This window comes from Mixophyes fleayi, chromosome 2, assembly GCF_038048845.1.
Source record: "Mixophyes fleayi isolate aMixFle1 chromosome 2, aMixFle1.hap1, whole genome shotgun sequence".
Classification (NCBI taxonomy): domain Eukaryota; kingdom Metazoa; phylum Chordata; class Amphibia; order Anura; family Limnodynastidae; genus Mixophyes; species Mixophyes fleayi.
In genome coordinates this window covers 377,138,128-377,160,260 of record NC_134403.1, presented here as the reverse complement: position 1 = coordinate 377,160,260, position 22,133 = coordinate 377,138,128, and the positions used below count along the sequence as shown (strand labels likewise).

At 46.9% G+C, this 22,133-nt stretch overlaps 2 protein-coding genes across 3 annotated transcripts in view; one reads left to right on the top strand and one right to left on the bottom strand.

Annotated features, from left to right (window-relative positions):
- The window catches only part of WDR4 (WDR4 tRNA N7-guanosine methyltransferase non-catalytic subunit), a 20,930-nt gene extending 6,709 nt beyond the window's left edge, over window positions 1–14,221 (bottom strand). The window contains exons 1-7 of one of the 2 annotated variants that reach the window (XM_075197574.1): window positions 14,133–14,221; window positions 13,630–13,734; window positions 8,316–8,378; window positions 6,446–6,592; window positions 6,138–6,294; window positions 738–850; window positions 498–558 (exon numbers count right to left, since the gene is read on the bottom strand). In XM_075197574.1, the coding sequence (XP_075053675.1) occupies window positions 498–558; window positions 738–850; window positions 6,138–6,294; window positions 6,446–6,592; window positions 8,316–8,378; window positions 13,630–13,697 (609 nt within the window). In that variant the 5' untranslated portion in view covers window positions 13,698–13,734; window positions 14,133–14,221. The remainder of the gene's footprint in view (window positions 1–497; window positions 559–737; window positions 851–6,137; window positions 6,295–6,445; window positions 6,593–8,315; window positions 8,379–13,629; window positions 13,735–14,132) is intronic. The other variant, XM_075197575.1, reaches the window with a different exon arrangement.
- Window positions 14,202–22,133, top strand: NDUFV3 (NADH:ubiquinone oxidoreductase subunit V3). Its single transcript, XM_075197573.1, has 4 exons — window positions 14,202–14,331; window positions 16,183–16,234; window positions 17,008–17,958; window positions 21,908–22,133. Exons 1-4 carry the CDS (start codon window positions 14,287–14,289, stop codon window positions 22,081–22,083), a joined length of 1,224 nt encoding a protein of 407 aa, XP_075053674.1. The 5' UTR covers window positions 14,202–14,286; the 3' UTR covers window positions 22,084–22,133.

The following is a 22,133-nucleotide window of genomic DNA, read 5'->3' as shown; positions in this document are numbered from 1 at the left end:
CAACTCCATCCTCTGTACTGTCAGCCCAGTAATTAAAGAGGAGGAAAGAGTGTGAAAGGATTGAGGCATCTTTCATCCTCTCTCCAAGACCTGTCAATCTAATCCAGTCATTAAAACTTTCCAGGAAATAAGGACAACACACTTAAGGGAAAAGCACAGCTCATCTTCCAGTAACTGTAAACGTAATGTATAACCCCCAGAGTCCCTACCACCCGGGCAGCTATCAGTGTCTGGAGTTCCTTGCTTTGTCCTGCTTCCAAGTGCTGTAATTTGTATTGTCATAAGGAAGCTCCAACCAAGAGAGAGGGGAAGCTGATCATAGAGCAGTGAGAAAAGAGGTATATGGGAAGGAGCGTAGTAATAAATGAGAGAAGGGGTACTGAATAGGTGGGGTAAGAAGGATGGACCACTGAGAGTTTGGAGAAGTGGTATTTGGGAGAAAAAAAAAAAAAGACAGAGCCCCAGGCACAGACAGACGGTGACAGGAAACCACTTACTCCTGATCCAGAGAGGAGCAGTTTCTCCAGTCCTGGGGGCACCAGTAGTTGTGACACAAATCTGAAACAAGAAATAGGTTAAATATGACGCTCCAGGGATTACCCGGGTGCGGATCTCATAGAGACATCTCCTCAGCTATACTACAATACACAATATGCCACTTTACCACCAGCGGATTGTAACACAACGCTGGCTGCCAGTCTTACATCCCGCTGTCTTCTGATAGGATCTGTACTCACTCTCTGTGTCCGAGGCAGAACGCACTGATGACATGTGGTGCCTCCCACAGACTGACGCGGATCTTCTCATCACGGTCACACGTGATGATATGTTCTCCCCCTGGACTCACCGCCTGGAGCAGACAAGAGAAAAAGTACATGGATAAAACCATTGTGGAGGGTGTTGTGTGACGCCTGCAGATCCCCTGCTGTCTAGGAGATTAAACATACAAAACAGAAGAAAAGATTGAACAGTCAGTAAAATAAAATGTTCTTTAGATACATACAGAGAGGAAGAGGGAGAAGGGGGGGATTGTACCCCAACCAAACAACTATTTATAGTCACCTACACAAGACCCTGCTGTACGCTGGGCACAGGCAGTGATTGGGTGCAGATGGTACACATCCAGGAGTATTACACTGGCAGCGCCAATCACTGGTAAAATTCAAGGTGATTGGAGAAAGGTAAATGTAGGGTACTAATAATTCTACCATTATTACTTATGTCAATAGGAGAAAAATCCCTAGAATTTAGAGTCAAACAAAACATAGGATCCAGGGAAATCAGTGACAGAGGTGGTCTGTATTCTGCCATGTCCGTTATATTCCTTATTATAAACATATACCAACCAACACCAAATATGACGCTGCCATATTTCTAGACAAAATAAAACTTCCAGTATGTGATTGGAGCAATTTTCACTTACAGATGACCTGTGTTCTTGAAGGAAACAAACATTAGATTAAGAGTTACTATGTAATGCTGCTCGACCTCCCACTGTATGTAATGATCATATAGGGTACGGCTACGTAACGTAATCTGGGGTACACGTATTGGTAGAAACACTAGTCTCCGTGGGAGTACTAGGAAATCTCTCCAGTGGACTGCATATTATTTCCTGCTGACTCTGCTCCGTGGCCGCCATCACGCCTTCCGCCTCCGTGGCCGCCATCACGCCTTCCGCCTCCGTGGCCGCCATCACGCCTTCCGCCTCCGTGGCCGCCATCACGCCTTCCGCCTCCGTGGCCGCCATCACGCCTTCCGCCTCCGTGGCCGCCATCACGCCTCCGTGGCCACCATCACGCCTTACGCCTCCGTGGCCGCCATCACACCTTCCGCCTCTCACTGTAAATAAAACGGGCATGGTGTACGGAACCAGAGTTATAACTCATTATTTTAATCCATACCCGGACTGCACTTTTTAGTCCTGTTGTTCTCAGGATATACCAGTGATGGAAATGTAATATCTCCTTGGAAAAGTACTTCAGGGGTAAATTTCACATCCACAGGGAACACTCAGGAGTTGAGTGAATTAAGGTACCATTGTTATTTCTGTTTGCTGTCTATTGTCCACTAGTGAGCTCTATAGACAGCCAGGAGTCGGACCCACAGGGGTCACATGGGGGAGGTAGGGGAGGGGGCTGGATAGTATAAGCAGCCCACCAATTGGGACCTTTTGCAACTTCCCTGGACAGGCAGTTCCCAAGGTGGGATTAGGAAGTGATAAAAGAGGCAACCCTGGGAACTGAGATTGTGACTGACTTTGGCCAAGAGGTGATTCTCTGCCAGAGATGCGCTGTGAAACATCTCACTGGATTTATTTGAACTGATTTCCTCCCTTGTTGGACCTGATATCGTTACGGGGCCGTGCTGTATTTAATCCCGTTCTGCAGAATATATCATCCTTCTAATTTTTCTCTAATACCGTGTCTGAGTGATTTGGGAACCACGTATCTTCACATTCACTAACACAGATAACACAGGAAAGCCTTCTCGGCAATTTAAAAGCAAAAAGATACAACTTGACAATGTTCATTATTTATACAATAATAGACCTAAAACAGATGAACTGACACTTTAGCTGCATGCAAAGCCTTTCTTCAAAAACTCTGAGCATACTACAAGGAGTGGAAAGGGTAGAAAGCTATAGGAGAATGGTCTGGGTTTCAACTTACCCCAACTCAGGAGTAGTCTTTGAAGTATCTCCACCATGGCTGACAAATTGATGCACCCACCCTTGCGCTCTCCACACCCTGAACCTCTCACCCCCCCCCCCCACAGGGGAGGATCTTATACCTAATGGAGAACTGAGCCATTGGACCGCGGCTGTGAGCTTTGTAAAAGTCCTCCTCTCCACTATCACATGACCTGCTGAGACCTGCGAGTGTGTGCATGTATTCCTACACTTGTGGGGACCCGATTCAAAGTGGGGACCCGAGTCATAGTGGGGACACAAAATATCCATGACATTGACTAATGCTATCACTGCAGGAGACCTTGATAACAAACACGGCATCAAATCCTGCACATGTCCCAACAAGTCACTTGTGTGTGTGTCTGATGTGAAGGCAGAGTGTGCACGTCACCACCGGATGTCACAGCAGGCTCATACGTACGTCAGCTGACACTTCAGAAGAGATGGAGAATGCAGCTTTCCTGCCCATACATAAGGGGGATAAGACATGGCTGCATGCTTCTCGGACAGTGAGGCATGACACAGCCCAGTGGTGGCTCCCACTATAGACCGGAGAGCAGAGGAAATGAATAGGTCTGTCATCCTTCAGACCACAGCAGTAGCGGCAGTGAGGCATGACACAGCCCCGTGGTGGCTCCCACTATAGACTGGATAGCAGAGGAGATGAATAGGTCTGTCATCCTTCAGACCACAGCAGTAGCGGCAGTGAGGCATGACACAGCCCCGTGGTGGCTCCCACTATAGACTGGATAGCAGATGAGATGAATAGGTCTGTCATCCTTCAGACCACAGCAGTAGCAGCAGTGGAACAAAGAGAAGGAACACAAAAAGCCGAAAAGATGATGTGGTGTCCGTCCAATCACTTTCCAAAAAAATGATGGCTCCAGAGCATATAATAAAAAGCAGTACTGCTTACAGTGAGTAACCTCTCTCAAAAACAGCCCGGCACATGGAACATGTTCACCGCAAGTTGCCAGGCCGATGAAATTCTCCAAGCACTCGAAGGACAGGCGCATGCAATTTGCACATCTTCGGAATAGAGCAACTTCGAACACAACTCTGGGGTAATGAGGACAGGACGTGGCATTGTGATTCCACGCAAACTATCAGAAAAAGACATAGTTCCCGAAGGTTTCATGCACTGTGCAGCCTGCCAAGGCTTGTTTGCAAGAAAATTCCATAAAGAGATGTAAGCTGATCCAAAGGGGCAACAAACCCAAACCTGGCAAAAAAACAGAGTCCAGTCTCTGTGTGTCATTGCTCAGCCTGTTCCTCCTGACATGGGTGGTGGATTTTGGAAGCTCTTGAACAACATGACCCAAGATTAAATTTTTCTCACAGTCAAAAATGACGGATACATCTGGAAGATGAAGCAGCATCACTTCCACCGGGTTGAGTCATATGTTGGCAAACACGAGTACATCCATCAGAATCTTTGAGAAATGGGGAGACTACTGTTACATGCCGGAAGCTAGACCATTGGAGAAGATGGACTTTCTGCATGTAGTAGACCTGGTTGCTGGCTACTAGAATGGAACCTGTAAATTTAAGACACACTAGCTGGCACTGAAGGTCGGACATTGCTTGCAAAAGATATTGATCATTGTGGAATGCTGAGAATGAAAACGTAACTTCAGGAAGATCTAGGAGGAATAAGCTGCTCTTATTGGCTGGGTTCAAAACGCTTAAGGAGTTGAAGTGGAAAATTTCTCAGCTCTTAGCTTCCACTGAAGATGTCAAAAAGATGCACATGTACCTCGATGAGAAACAGCAACCATACCAAAGCAAGTTATCCACCAGGTCCCCCTGGCGCAGGTTGTCTTACTAAGTCAAAGAAGGGAAGGGGAAGTTTCCAAGATGCTGTTGACTACCTTCTCTTCAAAAGATACTTTGGATCTCCACAAAGATGTTGCACTTTCTGAGCATGAGAAGCTCTGTGGATACTTCACATGGACTGAAATCCGGGGAAAACGAAGGAGAAAAGTTCCAATACTGGTGATACCAGCAATGCAAAGCACAATGAATACATGAAACATCTCTCTTTGCCCAAAATTGTGAAGCTAAAAATCCCCAAACACTGTCTTACACAAAGCTTCGAAAGCACGTTGTCACTCTGTCAAAGGTTCTCAACCTAAACAACACAGAACTGGATCAATCGGCAGACTTCCTTGGCACATCAGGGTGCACCGGCAGTATTACCTCCTCCGACTCGCCAAGATCAAATATTTAATGGCTCTTGAGAGGGGAAGACTGCCGGAATCAAAAGGCAAGATTCTAACCTTAGTCACTGACATATCAGCTTCTTTTTAGAACGGGTCCAGCAGCAAAGTGCTGGGTCGTAGGATGAGCAATCCCCTGAAACAGTGAGACAAGTGGTCAAGCATTCGTTCAAAACTTCCCTGTCAGAAGGGAGACCAGTAACATGGGACCAGTGCCCAACCAAGGCTTCCGAAGGTTGGTGTAGCGCACAGTTTTGTTATGCAGAAGAATGTTGCTTTCTCTATTTTTCGCTGATTCATAATAGAGAACTCTGATTCCTTTCAGGTCATAAAGAAGTGTGGAAAAAAACCTGGGACAGAGATGAGATCCAGGCTGTGGAGAAGCACTTGATGCCGTTTATTCAGACATACCGGGTGCTTTGAAAGCGTGATAGTTCAGCCATGAGGCATGCGGTACAATCAGCACTGGAACATCGGAACTGGTGAGCTACAAAACAACCGTATAATAGCTGTAAAGAGAAATAAATATTAGTTGAAACGATATGCAGTGGTTGGCCATGACTGTAACCTCCGTGGCTATGTGTCAGTGTATGCAGGTGTATGGATGTCCTCAGACAGCCGGAATACATGAAACCCTACCCACCATGCAGTCCGTGTCAGTACTGATCAAAATCAACTGGAAATGTCCTGTAGTAAACTGCTCCTACACATACCCATAGGATTGTCCTGTGGACAGGTGGGAGATGGAGAGGGAGAGTCGTGCAGCCATACTGGTCTCCAAAACAGAGAGATTTTGAAAAGGGAATAATTATTTGCAGGAGGGCAGCTAAGAAAAATGATCAGATGCATGTTTACAGAATATTATCTGTTTATAGGAAATTGTGTGGGATTAAGGCTTTAATAGAGGTCAGGACAGTATTTATATAAATGAGGATTTCTAGAACAAGGAGATATTGTGACATTGGAGGGAGAGAAACGGATGATTTATACAGAAGGGGAGATAGATCCTTACGATATTCACTAGCAGCTGTGGTGGGGGCTCGTAGTGTACAAGAATTCATGCAACAATCGTATTAATATTGTTAATACTTAGATTAAAAAGACAGAAGCAAACAGAACAACAAGCAGAAAGGGCAGACCGGATGGGCCTGGACACCATTTCTGGCATCACATTTTATATCTAGAAATGATCCAGCATCAGAAAAGCCGTCCTGCAGTTCTCTTACCAGGTCCAGTAACATAGACAGATGGCCGAGCTCCAGACGACCGTCCTCGTGGGAACTCGTCACAGAGAACGAGAAAACATCTCCGGATTTATCTGCCACCAACACGCGGGTTCCACAGGCGGAGAAGGTGAGAGACGTACAGCGCCGGGAGACCCATCTGTATACAGGCAGATTATAAACGAAAGCTCCAGTTATTACTTTATCTAATAACACAATCCTCAAGTTGTGTAAAACGTTCTTTATTTTGTACATGTCGGTCATATTATCATCTGTCTGGAAATACAAACGGTAAGAAAATCTCCTCTCACCTTACGCTGACTTTTTCCCACGCTGGTTCACTCTTCAACAGGACTAGTCTTTTACGGTCATCTGTAAAAGCAAAATATTCTCCTGACGGGGAGAAAGCCGCAGCCAGGATCTTATCTGTCTCGGATACCTTGGAGGAAGAGTCCTGTCTGAGAGACAATGAGGACATGAATGAGGCGGGAAGGACCTCGTCAGAGGAGAGCAAGGAGAAGATAGAGGGTAAAAACCTATCGCTTAAGTCTTATCTGACACCACTTCTAGGGTCCCAATCTTATATCCTCCCAGCTCACCCAGAGTATCACATGTACACTAGTAGGCTGTGAGGTTATAAATATATATAATATGAGGCCTGTGAAGGTGTCCTGTGGTATCTGGCACCAAGATGTGAGCAGCAGATCCTTTCAGTATTGTAAGTTCCTCAATAATGTTTGCAGTGTGGCAGTTCGCATTATCCTGTGAAAGAGGACGCTGCCATCAGGGATTACCAATACCACAAAGGGGGGTACTGGGTCTGCAATAATGTTTAGCTAGGTGGCACGTGTCACACTAACATCCACTTAAATGCCAGGACAAGCTGTGATGCACTATGTGTTCTGACATCTTTCTATTATAACCAGCATTAACCTATTCAGCAATTACAGTAGCTCTTCTGTGGGATTGGACCAGACGGCCTTCACTCCCCAACTGCATGAGTGAGCCTTGGGCGCCCATGACCCTGTTGCGGGTTCCAAGGCTGTCTTTCCTTGGACCACTTTTGTTAGGTACTAACTACTGCATATCGGGAACACCCCACAAGACCGGCCATGTTGGAGATGCTCTGATGTCTAGCCATCACAATTTGGCCCTTGTCAAAGTCACTCAGATCCTTAAGTTGCCCATTTTTCCTACTTCCATCACATCAACATCAAGAACTGACTGATCACTTGCTGCCTAATATATCCCACCCCTGACCGGTACCATTGTAACCAGATAATCAATGTTATTCACTTCACTTGTCAGTGGTTTTAATGCTGTGTCTGTTCGATGTACACATGCACACACACACACACACACACACACACACAAACGTATATCTATATTACACATAGCGCCTTAAAACGTATTCAGCTCCCAACACGTTTTCCACAATTTTCCACCGTAGAATCTGTATTTGAAATAGATTATATGGGAATGATCTACAAAGTACTGTGAACCACTATCAATCAAATCAATCATTTCAAAACCTTTACATAAGTTACTAGAAATGACGACCAGGAGAGAAGTAATGCAGACTGTTTGCTAGCCGGCTTGAGACCAGGACATATGCCTGTCCAAGCCTGCCTACCTTTCTGAGGCACCCCTCTGTGGGGAAAAAGTCTGGCCTTGTCTTTGGGGCATTAATGGGAAGAAAGGAGCTCTTCCCTCTTGTGGCCAAAGAAAAAATCTTGTCCAATTCTGGACCAAAAAGCACCGACCCATCAAAGGGCAACGACTCCAAAGCTTTCTCAGGACTCTGCATAAGCCTCCCAGGACCTGAGCCAGAGAGCACATCTGGCCACTACTGTGAAGGCAGAGGTCCTGGGGCAGAGTCAACACAATTACCCCTCTCTTCCATGGTGTTCTCTACTCACTGGGCACTAAAAAACACAAACTGATGGTCCTCCCTCCAGAAGACATAGAGGGGTGAGCAGGACAGACAAAACGTTAGAATTTTAGTGCCTTACTCACAGCACACCACCCTCTATACCCTATGGTGAGCAGTGTTCCCCAAATGGATGTAAAAAAGAAACACCAAATACTGGGGTGCGATGTCCACAGAGCCTGCAGAACGCATTGTCCTCATTATTATTCATGAGAATAGCACAAAGCATAGAAAGAATATGCCCCACTTACTCTTGTGTTGGAGGTTTTATCTCCAGAATGCTGGAATCAAACACGAAAAAGCCATCACAGAACCTACAAAGACAATCCAGAAGCTGAATTAGAGACGAGCACCCCCCAACATAGAGACTGGAGGAAAGCGCCCCCCCCCCCCCAGCACATACAGAAACTGTAGAACCCTCCCAGCACATACAGAGACAGTAGAACCCCCCAGCACATACAGAGACAGTAGAACCCCCCCAGCACATACAGAGACAGTAGAACCCCCCCCAGCACATACAGAGACAGTAGACTCCCCCCAGCACATACAGAGACAGTAGACTCCCCCAAGCACATACAGAGACAGTAGACTCCCCCAGCACATACAGAGACAGTAGACTCCCCCCAGCACATACAGAGACAGTAGACTCCCCCCAGCACATACAGAGACAGTAGACTCCCCCCAGCACATACAGAGACAGTAGAACCCCCCAGCACATACATAAACAGTAGACTCCCCCAGCACATACAGAGATAGTAGACTCCCCCCAGCACATACAGAGACAGTAGAACCCCCCCAGCACATACAGAGACAGTAGAACCCCCCCAGCACATACAGAGACAGTAGAACCCCCCCAGCACATACAGAGACAGTAGAACCCCCCCAGCACATACAGAGACAGTAGAACCCCCCCAGCACATACAGAGACAGTAGAACCCCCCCAGCACATACAGAGACAGTAGAACCCCCCCACCACATACAGAGACAGTAGAACCCCCCCAGCACATACAGAGACAGTAGAACCCCCCCAGCACATACAGAGACAGTAGAACCCCCCCAGCACATACAGAGACAGTAGAACCCCCCCAGCACATACAGAGACAGTAGAACCCCCCCCCCAGCACATACAGAGACAGTAGAACCCCCCCCCAGCACATACAGAGACAGTAGACTCCCCCCAGCACATACAGAGACAGTAGACTTCCCCAGCACATACAGAGACAGTAGACTCCCCCCAGCACATACAGAGACAGTAGACTACCCCCAGCACATACAGAGACAGTAGACTACCCCCAGCACATACAGAGACAGTAGACTCCCCCTAACACATACAGAGACGGTAGAACCCCCCAGCACATACATAAACAGTAGACTCCCCCCAGCACATACAGAGATAGTAGACTCCCCCCAACACATAGACAGTAGAACCCCCCAGCACATACATAAACAGTAGACTCCCCCCAGCACATACAGAGATAGACTCCCCCCAACACATACAGAGACAGTAGAACCCCCCCAGCACATACAGAGACAGTAGAACCCCCCCAGCACATACAGAGACAGTAGAACCCCCCCAGCACATACAGAGACAGTAGAACCCCCCCAGCACATACAGAGACAGTAGAACCCCCCCAGCACATACAGAGACAGTAGAACCCCCCCAGCACATACAGAGACAGTAGAACCCCCCCAGTACATACAGAGACAGTAGAACCCCCCCAGCACATACAGAGACAGTAGAACCCCCCCCAGCACATACAGAGACAGTAGACTCCCCCCAGCACATACAGAGACAGTAGACTTCCCCAGCACATACAGAGACAGTAGACTCCCCCCAGCACATACAGAGACAGTAGACTCCCCCCAGCACATACAGAGACAGTAGACTCCCCCTAACACATACAGAGACGGTAGAACCCCCCAGCACATACATAAACAGTAGACTCCCCCAGCACATACAGAGATAGTAGACTCCCCCCAACACATAGACAGTAGAACCCCCCAGCACATACATAAACAGTAGACTCCCCCCAGCACATACAGAGATAGACTCCCCCCAACACATACAGAGACAGTAGAACCCCCCCCAGCACATACAGAGACAGTAGAACCCCCCCACCACATACAGAGACAGTAGAACCCCCCCACCACATACAGAGACAGTAGAACCCCCCACCACATACAGAGACAGTAGAACCCCCCCACCACATACAGAGACAGTAGAACCCCCCACCACATACAGAGACAGTAGAACCCCCCCACCACATACAGAGACAGTAGAACCCCCCCACCACATACAGAGACAGTAGAACCCCCCAGCACATAGAGACAGTAGACTCCCCCCACCACATACAGAGACAGTAGACTCCCCCAAGCACATACAGAGACAGTAGACTCCCCCCAGCACATACAGAGACAGTAGACTCCCCCCAGCACATACAGAGACAGTAGACTCCCCCCAGCACATACAGAGACAGTAGACTCCCCCCAGCACATACAGAGACAGTAGACTCCCCCCAGCACATACAGAGACAGTAGAACCCCCCAGCACATACATAAACAGTAGACTCCCCCCAGCACATACAGAGATAGTAGACTCCCCCCAGCACATACAGAGACAGTAGAACCCCCCCAGCACATACAGAGACAGTAGAACCCCCCCAGCACATACAGAGACAGTAGAACCCCCCCAGCACATACAGAGACAGTAGAACCCCCCCAGCACATACAGAGACAGTAGAACCCCCCCAGCACATACAGAGACAGTAGAACCCCCCCAGCACATACAGAGACAGTAGAACCCCCCCACCACATACAGAGACAGTAGAACCCCCCCAGCACATACAGAGACAGTAGAACCCCCCCAGCACATACAGAGACAGTAGAACCCCCCCAGCACATACAGAGACAGTAGAACCCCCCCAGCACATACAGAGACAGTAGAACCCCCCCCCCAGCACATACAGAGACAGTAGAACCCCCCCCAGCACATACAGAGACAGTAGACTCCCCCCAGCACATACAGAGACAGTAGACTTCCCCAGCACATACAGAGACAGTAGACTCCCCCCAGCACATACAGAGACAGTAGACTACCCCCAGCACATACAGAGACAGTAGACTACCCCCAGCACATACAGAGACAGTAGACTCCCCCTAACACATACAGAGACGGTAGAACCCCCCAGCACATACATAAACAGTAGACTCCCCCCAGCACATACAGAGATAGTAGACTCCCCCCAACACATAGACAGTAGAACCCCCCAGCACATACATAAACAGTAGACTCCCCCCAGCACATACAGAGATAGACTCCCCCCAACACATACAGAGACAGTAGAACCCCCCCAGCACATACAGAGACAGTAGAACCCCCCCAGCACATACAGAGACAGTAGAACCCCCCCAGCACATACAGAGACAGTAGAACCCCCCCAGCACATACAGAGACAGTAGAACCCCCCCAGCACATACAGAGACAGTAGAACCCCCCCAGCACATACAGAGACAGTAGAACCCCCCCAGTACATACAGAGACAGTAGAACCCCCCCAGCACATACAGAGACAGTAGAACCCCCCCCAGCACATACAGAGACAGTAGACTCCCCCCAGCACATACAGAGACAGTAGACTTCCCCAGCACATACAGAGACAGTAGACTCCCCCCAGCACATACAGAGACAGTAGACTCCCCCCAGCACATACAGAGACAGTAGACTCCCCCTAACACATACAGAGACGGTAGAACCCCCCAGCACATACATAAACAGTAGACTCCCCCAGCACATACAGAGATAGTAGACTCCCCCCAACACATAGACAGTAGAACCCCCCAGCACATACATAAACAGTAGACTCCCCCCAGCACATACAGAGATAGACTCCCCCCAACACATACAGAGACAGTAGAACCCCCCCCAGCACATACAGAGACAGTAGAACCCCCCCACCACATACAGAGACAGTAGAACCCCCCCACCACATACAGAGACAGTAGAACCCCCCACCACATACAGAGACAGTAGAACCCCCCCACCACATACAGAGACAGTAGAACCCCCCACCACATACAGAGACAGTAGAACCCCCCCACCACATACAGAGACAGTAGAACCCCCCCACCACATACAGAGACAGTAGACTTCCCCAGCACATACAGAGACAGTAGACTCCCCCCAGCACATACAGAGACAGTAGACTCCCCCCAGCACATACAGAGACAGTAGACTCCCCCTAACACATACAGAGACGGTAGAACCCCCCAGCACATACATAAACAGTAGACTCCCCCAGCACATACAGAGATAGTAGACTCCCCCCAACACATAGACAGTAGAACCCCCCAGCACATACATAAACAGTAGACTCCCCCCAGCACATACAGAGATAGACTCCCCCCAACACATACAGAGACAGTAGAACCCCCCCCAGCACATACAGAGACAGTAGAACCCCCCCACCACATACAGAGACAGTAGAACCCCCCCACCACATACAGAGACAGTAGAACCCCCCACCACATACAGAGACAGTAGAACCCCCCCACCACATACAGAGACAGTAGAACCCCCCACCACATACAGAGACAGTAGAACCCCCCCCACCACATACAGAGACAGTAGAACCCCCCCACCACATACAGAGACAGTAGAACCCCCCCACCACATACAGAGACAGTAGAACCCCCCAGCACATAGAGACAGTAGACTCCCCCCACCACATACAGAGACAGTAGTACCCCCCCAGCACATACAGAGACAGTAGAACCCCCCCACCACATACAGAGACAGTAGAACCCCCCAGCACATACAGAGACAGTAGAACCCCCCAGCACATACAGAGACAGTAGAACCCCCCAGCACATACAGAGACAGTAGAACCCCCCCAGCACATAGACAGTAGAACCCCCCCAGCACATAGACAGTAGAACCCCCCCAGCACATAGACAGTAGACTCCCCCCACCACATACAGAGACAGTAGAAACCCCCCAGCACATACAGAGACAGTAGAACCCCCCCAGCACATACAGAGACAGTAGAACCCCCCCAGCACATACAGAGACAGTAGAACCCCCCCAGCACATACAGAGACAGTAGAACCCCCCCACCACATACAGAGACAGTAGAACCCCCCCACCACATACAGAGACAGTAGAACCCCCAGCACATACAGAGACAGTAGAACCCCCCAGCACATACAGAGACAGTAGAACCCCCCCAGCACATACAGACAGTAGAACCCCCCAGCACATAGACAGTAGAACCCCCCCAGCACATAGACAGTAGACTCCCCCCACCACATACAGAGACAGTAAAACCCCCCCCCCAGCACATACAGAGACAGTAGACTCCCCCCAGCACATACAGAAACAGTAGAATCCCCTCTCCCTAGCACATAAAGTGACATGCAGCGAATAGGAGGAGAGCGCCCCCCAACATGCAGCGAATAGGAGGAGAGCGCCCCCCAACATGCAGCGAATAGGAGGAGAGTGCCCCCAGCACAGAGTTATTGAGAATTGAGCCTGACACATATGATGATAATGACACGTTACACAATATACCCGGTTCTGCCCCCCAGCAGGCGGCTCCCCACAATGATACACAGGTTCCTGGCTCTCAGTCGCAGCATCGTATATAGCTGTATGAACACAGATCCCAGCACTGATCTATACAGGGACATAAAGACAGGGATATACGTCTATAGAGGGGACCATTATACAGTATATACAGACAGAGGCCGTATTATAGGGATAGTATATATGATAACAGTGATAGTACACATAATATGAGGGACAGTATATATATAACATACGATAACAGTGATGATACACATAATATGAGAGTGACAGAAAGTAGGGACAGTATATATAACATTTAACAGTGACAGTATACATAATATGAGGGACAGTATAAATAACAGATATATAGAGGTATGTGTATGTATATGTATATATATATATATTATATATTATATATATATATATATATATATATATATATATATATATATATATATATATATATATACATATATATATATACACACAGATAGAGCCATACTGACCATGTGCTGAGTGTCTCGTCCTTATGACGCACTGACACTAGAGGTAATACACAGTCCGCAGGTTGCTCTCTGACAAGATGGCCGCCGAGCTAGTGTCGCTGATCGCTCTCTAGTGTTCATGTGTCACGTGACCACTGTATAGCTCAGGGTCAAAATGGCGGCTCCTACGCTGAGAGCTGTGAGGAGGCTGCGGCTGGAGGTAAGATGGGGGAGGGTCTGTCGTCCCCCCATAGAGAGAGCAGTGGTGATCTATATACTGTATGGGGGTCTCTGTCCCCCCCCCATAGAGGGAGCAGTGATTTTATACATACATATATATATATATATATATATATATATATATACATACATATACATATACACACTGTATGAGGGTCTCTGTTGTCCCCCCCCCATAGAGGGAACAGTGATGATCTATATACTGTATGGGGGTCTCTGTGTCCCCCCATAGAGCGAGCAGTGATGATATATATACTGTGTGGGGGTCTCTGTCGTCGTCCCCCATAGAGGGAGCAGTGATGATCTATATACTGTATGGGGGTCTCTGTCCCCCCCCATAAAGGGAGCAGTGATGATCTATATACTGTATGGGGGTCTCTGTCCCCCGTCCCCCCCCCATAGAGGGAGCAGTGATGATCTATATACTGTATGGGGGTCTCTGTCCCCCCCCATAAAGGGAGCAGTGATGATATATATACTGTGTGGGGGTCTCTGTCGTCCCCCCCCCCCCATAGAGCGAGCAGTGATGATATATATACTGTGTGGGGGTCTCTGTCGTCGTCCCCCATAGAGGGAGCAGTGATGATCTATATACTGTATGGGGGTTTCTGTCCCCCCCCATAAAGGGAGCAGTGATGATATATATACTGTATGGGGGTCTCTGTCCCCCAGCATATATACAGGATATAAGGGATATAGAAACTTCTCATTCCCTTATTTATCTATATTGTTGCAACCAGTACAATTTCCAAAAATGACCATCACCTATTATAGAAGCTTCAAGCATCATATACCTAGTTATACCTAAAGGAATACCAGCCCTGGGGACACCTACCTACCCCCTTATGCATATCTATAAAAGGACAACTAACAATATTAGTCTAGAACCTAATGGAGTCTATCTAATCTGGTGCATTCCATATGTCAAACAATCGCTGGAGCGCAGTAGTGGTTCTACTTATATACATATATCATATATATACATAACATCAATTACCCGACGTACGTTTTACTCGTTGATGGAAACGTCAGTAATAAGCAATTATACGGTGACAGAATTGACTTAATTTACTAAGGATCCCACCTACTGGCTTCACGCAGGGGCTGATTATTTTACACACCATTTTCTTTCTATTTTCACAATTTTCTCTCTCTTTTAATATTTCACCGCTATGGATTAGGTATAGGAGGGGGGGTGGGCTGTCAGTGTTGGCTAGAGTTTGTATAATTAGTGACAGGGTGGAGTGAGCCACTAAAGTGGAAACAGTGGAAAGTCTGTTTTTATGCAGTATGGGCGAGTTATTCTGGGGTGTTACCCATAAAATTGGAGACCAAGGGGTGCATTTACTAAACTTACTGTGGGTTTGAATAGTGGAGATGTTGCCTATAGCAACCAATCAGATTCCAGTTATTTATTTAGTACATTCTACAAAATGACAGCTAGAATCTGATTGGTTGCTATAGGCAACATCTCCACTTTTTCAAACCCGTCTTTTAGTGTATATGTATGTGTGTATTATATATATATATATATATATATATATATATATATATATATATATATATATATATATATATATATAATTTTATACATACATACGACACTTTCTAGGTAGTAGGCCTGCTTTATTTCTTTTTATTAGTAATTGTCCTTTCCATTTCCACACACAGATCATGTGTGTTTCCTCTCTTTAGGAAGACTTATATATTCTCTTTGCACGGTGCTTTTTTTGAGTGTAAATGTTGAGCTAATAAGATAAGTGACAGATTGTTGGGGCAGGTTATAGGAACAATGGCATTGAGTTATTGATAATGTCACTTTGTCCTGCAGGCTTTCCTTCTACCGAGGATCAATGTAACACCAGTCCGGGCCAAGAATGGAGGTGAGAGAGAAATCTGCCCCTGTAGGCTGCAAGCCTGGAGCAATCTGTCACCCTACTTCTCCTTTATTAGCCCACCCAACATAAATGTCATAATGACGGCTAACGTTAGATTGCCATCTGCCCCAAAAGAGAATAAAAACCTCTCGCTAACAAAGATGCAGAAATAATACAGCCGAAAGCCCAAAAATAGACCCCGCCCTGGGAAGAGGACCTACTGCAAAGTTCCTGAGTATCTGGTATCTGACTGTCCCCTAGTGGCTGTGTGTAGGAATCGCAGCAAATGCAATTTGGTACACCGTTTCTCTCTCACTGACTGTCCCCTAGTGACTGTATATTGTAAATATAGCACCTGCTCTCTGTAGCACTGTTTCTCTGTCTCACTGACCCCTAGTGGCTGTGTGTAGTAATCACAGCAGATGCTCTCACACTCTGTAATTTTTTCACACTGACTGACCCCTAGTGGCTGTACATTGTAATCATAGTACCTGCTCTCTGTAGCACTGTTTCTCTGTCTCACTGACCCCTAGTGGCTGTGTAGTAATCACAGCAGTTGCTCTCAGCTCTCTAACTCTGTTTCTCTGTCGCATGCGGACTTACACTTCTTTTTGTCAAAGCCTCTAACATTACCTCTTTATGCCTATGCTGAAGGTTGTGTTAGCTGTAATGATTCCTCTCTCTGCTTTCGGGTGTTAAACATTACCTGTTTTGCCAGTGTAATGCACCTTACTATCCGGTGGGTATGGTGTGACACTGGCTGTCTGTGTTTCTCCTAGGTAAGCGATCATCTCACACAGGAATCAGTAAAACATTGGTGTCTTTCCCCGTGAAATTCTCTAATTTCCAGGACACGGCATCAGGTGAGAATAGAAATCGGTCTCATCCTGAACCACTTACAACTGTCCATGCACCAGTGCCAGATGCGGGAAGTGTGAGCGGACAGTCAGAGGGAGATGTGCAGATAGGACATGAGGTGTCACAGCAGGAAATACAAAGAGCAGACAAAGAACCTCAGCAGGAAGATGATTCCTCAAGTTCCAGCTCTGATTCCGAGAGTGAAGAGGAGGAGGAAGATGCTGCTCCTGCGCACAACAAGAAAAGAGAGAGTGACGGAACATCTATCCAGGCATCTGACCATCGTCAAAGTCCCACTCATGTAGAAAGGCCATTAACACAAGAACACAAAGGAACAGAGGTCCTAAAAGAAAAGTCTGCTGGAAATGAGAAAAGTGAAGTCCTGGTGGACACTGCTCCATCTGTAGCTGCAGAGGAACAGATGACCGTTGTAGGTTGCCAGAGTCTTGGTGGAATTGAGAAAAGTGAAGTCCTGGTGGACACTGCTCCATCTGTAGCTGCAGAGGAACAGATGACCGTTGTAGGTTGCCAGAGTCTTGGTGGAATTGAGAACAGTGAAGTCCTGGTGGACACTGCTCCATCTGTAGCTGCAGAGGAACAGACGACCGTTGTAGGTTGCCGGAGTCTTGGTGGAATTGAGAACAGTGAAGTCCTGGTGGACACTGCTCCATCTGTAGCTGCAGAGGAACAGACGACCGTTGTAGGTTGCCAGAGTCTTGGTGGAAAAGAGAGGGAAAGGTCAGAAGATGGTGAGATTCTTCCAGTTGGACCTTCATCCTCGGATGGTATAGAGGCAACTGGAACCCAAATTCTTCCCTCTGGAAAATGCGAGGAGCTTCCAAAAGGAATAGAAGAGGAGCCAGCAGTTTCATGTGAGCAGAGATCTGTGTAGAAATAAGTTGTTCCCTCTTCTTCCTTTCTGCTCCCTACCGTCCCCATATGTATTATTCATTCCTCCACCTCTGTACACCTGATTTCTACCCATTAAAATATAGTCTGATAGATTATTTAATCCCTCCTTCATGAATTTCACATTTTGTCCTCCAACTTGGTGCTTTCTCGTGCACCGCACTTAGACTCACAGTCTAGATTTCTTTTTGGCACACCCATGTCTGTTTTCTTTATGACTTGTGTATTACAGTTTTCCTCTGTTCTCCCCTCAGCCCCCGTGTAGTGCCTGATATATCTTGTATCTTCTGGTCACACATTTCTATACCTCACAAATAGTATAACTGTAACACATTTGGATTAGAAGTAAGCGGAGAAAGGAGCGGAGTCATAAAGTCTGCACCCAGCAGTTCATGAATGGTAAAGGGATCCCTCACAGCCGCGTGGATATACCAGAGCCGCTGGCTGCTGCTTTCATAATCCACATTTTGGTAACATTGAGATGACGTTCCAACTTGTCGTGTCCTCATGGAACATATTCAAGATACAGCTCACGTTGCATGACCCTTACAGGAAGAGCAGCTCAGGACACATCACGCTTTCTGCAGTGTAGGTTTACCATAAATTAATAAGTTATAGATTACACAATCCAAAAGGAATTGCAGGTGAATCGCTAAATATGTTTACACTGAAAAGGCTCTGAAACTAATCTGATTTATTCAGTTATGACGTTGAAGAATGCCTCACCCAGAAGTATAATTCCTCCACGCATGTGTTTTCTGTGGCTCTGCAGAGGTCTCTTCTGGGAGAGTGGAATTTTTTTAGGAGATTACAGTTTTAGCTTTGAGTGATTTCAATTGAAACCATTCATTGTGCTTAAGATGGAGGAGGAGACAGAGGATGATATAATATAGTACAACTGACAAGCCATCGGACAGATATTGATATTCTGTATGATGGATGAGTCGTAGGACGGGGGATGACACCCTACCGTACGCTGGACGAGTCGTAGGACGGGGGATGACACACTACCGTATGCTGGACGAGTCGTAGGACGGGGGATGACACACTACTGTATGCTGGACGAGTCGTAGGACGGGGGATGACACACTACCGTACGCTGGACGAGTCGTAGGACGGGGGATGACACACTACTGTATGCTGGACGAGTCGTAGGACGGGGGATGACACACTACCGTACGCTGGACGAGTCGTAGGATGGGGGATGACACACTACTGTATGCTGGACGAGTCGTAGGACGGGGATGACACACTACCGTATGCTGGATGAGTCGTAGGACGGGGGATGACACACTACCGTATGCTGGATGAGTCGTAGGACGGGGGATGACACACTACTGTATGCTGGACGAGTCGTAGGACGGGGGATGACACACTACCGTATGCTGGATGAGTCGTAGGACGGGGATGACACACTACCGTATGCTGGATGAGTCGTAGGACGGGGGATGACACACTACCGAACACTGGACGAGTCGTAGGATGGGGGATGACACACTACTGTATGCTGGACGAGTCGTAGGACGGGGGATGACACACTACCGTACGCTGGACGAGTCGTAGGACGGGGGATGACACATTACTGTATGCTGGACGAGTCGTAGGACGGAGGATGACACACTACCGTACACTGGACGAGTCGTAGGACTGGGGATGACACACTACCGTACGATGGACGAGTCGTAGGACTGGGGATGACACACTACCGTACGATGGACGAGCCGCCGGAATGGGAATTGCGCACTACCGTACGATGGACGAGCCGCCGGAATGGGGGATTGCGCACTACCGTACGATAGACGAGCCACCGGATGGGGGATTGCGCACTACCGTACGATGGACGAGCCACCGGATGGGGGATGAGTAGTCAGATGGAGGATGATATGAGAAGTACTGCAATATACAGATGGAAGAATGAGCTGCAGACAGAGAATTAGGCTGTGGAACATGAAAGGTTGATGAGATGATTGGTGGTGGTCTATATAAATGTGGTCTATTGGACCTCACCGGAGGCAGTTACATCACATCCTCTACAAATATACTCTTAGTGGTGGAATGCTACCATGCCAGTTGTTTATATTATACAAAGCTCCCCATATTTTCTTAGGTTTATAAAGCTACAGTCTGTCGAATAAAACATCGGCCACATACGCTGGAAAACAGGATATAAAAACTGCAATGTTTATTCTGGAGAGGTTAAAAGAAAAGAAAGTTTTGATGTCACAAATCTGACATGTTTGGTTCTGTCGATGTCTGTTCTATGTAAAGTAGACCTTGGCTCATCACATGTCGGTGATCTTTAATACTCAAAACAACTAATGTTCCTATTCACATCTGCAGTTAATAACTTTATACGAAAACCTTAAGTGACGTCACCATCTTGTTCAGGCATAATGTTCTATTGTTATCTGAAACAGCAAAGCTGAAGGAGGACAAGGGGGGGTCTTATGGGAGCAGGAACTCGTCCGCATCTTAAGATTATAACTGTTGATAACATAATTTCAGCCACAGGAACATCAACCAAGAAGAAATCAAGATTATTATCCACAAGTGATTTCATATTGATCTGAGCGTTCTGTGGAATTGCAGTTCATTAGACTAAAGGACCAGGGAATGGAACATCCCACCAGAGCTCCATTTAGTTCTTGTGTCACAGCAAAGAGTGGGTTATCGATAACTGAATAAAAGATGTAGCCCCAGACAGCCTGGTTTAGAGGTGATCCATGGTCCTCAGGGCTTACTCGCTGATCAGATAGTGTATTGCTGGGGGTGTTGTTGGAACGTTGCTGCAGAGAGCAGCCGCAAACTGAATCATTTAATGATTCAGCTGAGCCTGTAGTTAGGAGAGAACCTGCTGTGCTCCTCCCTCACTAATCATCGGTGGAAACCTGAAGGAAGTAACTGCACAGATAATAGGAAGGTTGGAAATACGAGATGATACTATAAATGTAGGAGGTGCTGAGAAGACCTGTCTGACATCCAAGATGGAAACTCCTGATGGGTGGGAACTGAATTTGCAGCTGCTGTGCAACGTCTGATACCTGAATGTTTGTAATAAAGCTTTAGGGATTATCTTTTTTTAGAAGGTGCCACAGGGCTTCTGCAATACTATACAGGAGGTTGGAAGTACAGACAGATAATAACAATAAGTACAGGTAAGCAGAATACTAAATGCATGGATGCAGTTAACAGAACAATGCGCATGGAATACAAAAACTATTCAGCATAAGACAAACGGGCAGAGAGTGGGCAGACATTGAAAGTGTTCTTAAGAATTGGTACCGCTAGTACGAAAGCTGCAGCATAAACTGGGCTGTTCTCTCCCTGTTCTGTCTCAGACTGAAGAGCAGATAACTTGCAGCAGGGAAATGTTACAAACTCAAATAGATGTGTAATCGTTATCCTGTGTCTTGGATCATCAGCACAATATATGAGCTTGTGAATACTCCTCGATAAATCCACCCGTTCGTGTTCCTTTTATAGTTCTCTTGCCAGTGAGACTGACAGGACCAAACTCCGCTTAGTTTCCTAGTCCAACAAATCTAATTGTAACTCGTTTTCTTTTCATTGTATTTTACTGCTACTTGTATTTCTAATAATGTTAGTAAGTCTGTTTTTGCATTTATAGGAAGCTTGTCCTTTGTATGCGCAGAGTTTTACTTTAACTTAATATTTATAGATTATAAGACGTATGGGCATTATTGCTGCTGCATCTTTCCATTTATTGTGATTGGGGACAGCCATGTTAATGACTTGCTAAAAAAGAAGCTGACAGCAATCCCTCAGACTAATGTTATCCTATAAATCACATAAAACCTCCTGTGTATTGTCTATAGCATTACAGCGTTGTGAGCCTAGTGCCAATCTTCATATTCTGCGTTGTTCATTTATTAGTTTTCTTTTCTCTTTCAGTGTCGCCTCCAGCGCCCCCTGCTGCCCCTGCTCCTGAAGAGCCCTTTGATAATTCCAAATACCAGAACGAGCAGCATTTTTCTTACACACCCTTCACCTTTGTAGAGTATGATGTAGAGCTTGCTAAGTTTCGCCTCCCTCAGCCATCATCAGGTCGTCCTTCACCCCGAGAATGAGGCACCTCGCAATGTAAATGTAATAATGTGCAATAAATACTGTATGTACA

Excerpts from the sequence above, each read along its gene's own strand:
- NDUFV3 (XM_075197573.1), top strand. The coding sequence starts at position 14,287 with ATGGCGGCTCCTACGCTGAGAGCTGTGAGGAGGCTGCGGCTGGAG. Across the intron at positions 14,332-16,182 it reads TGAGGAGGCTGCGGCTGGAG|GCTTTCCTTCTACCGAGGAT; the intron begins GTAAGATGGGGG and ends TTTGTCCTGCAG. Across the intron at positions 16,235-17,007 it reads AGTCCGGGCCAAGAATGGAG|GTAAGCGATCATCTCACACA; the intron begins GTGAGAGAGAAA and ends TGTTTCTCCTAG.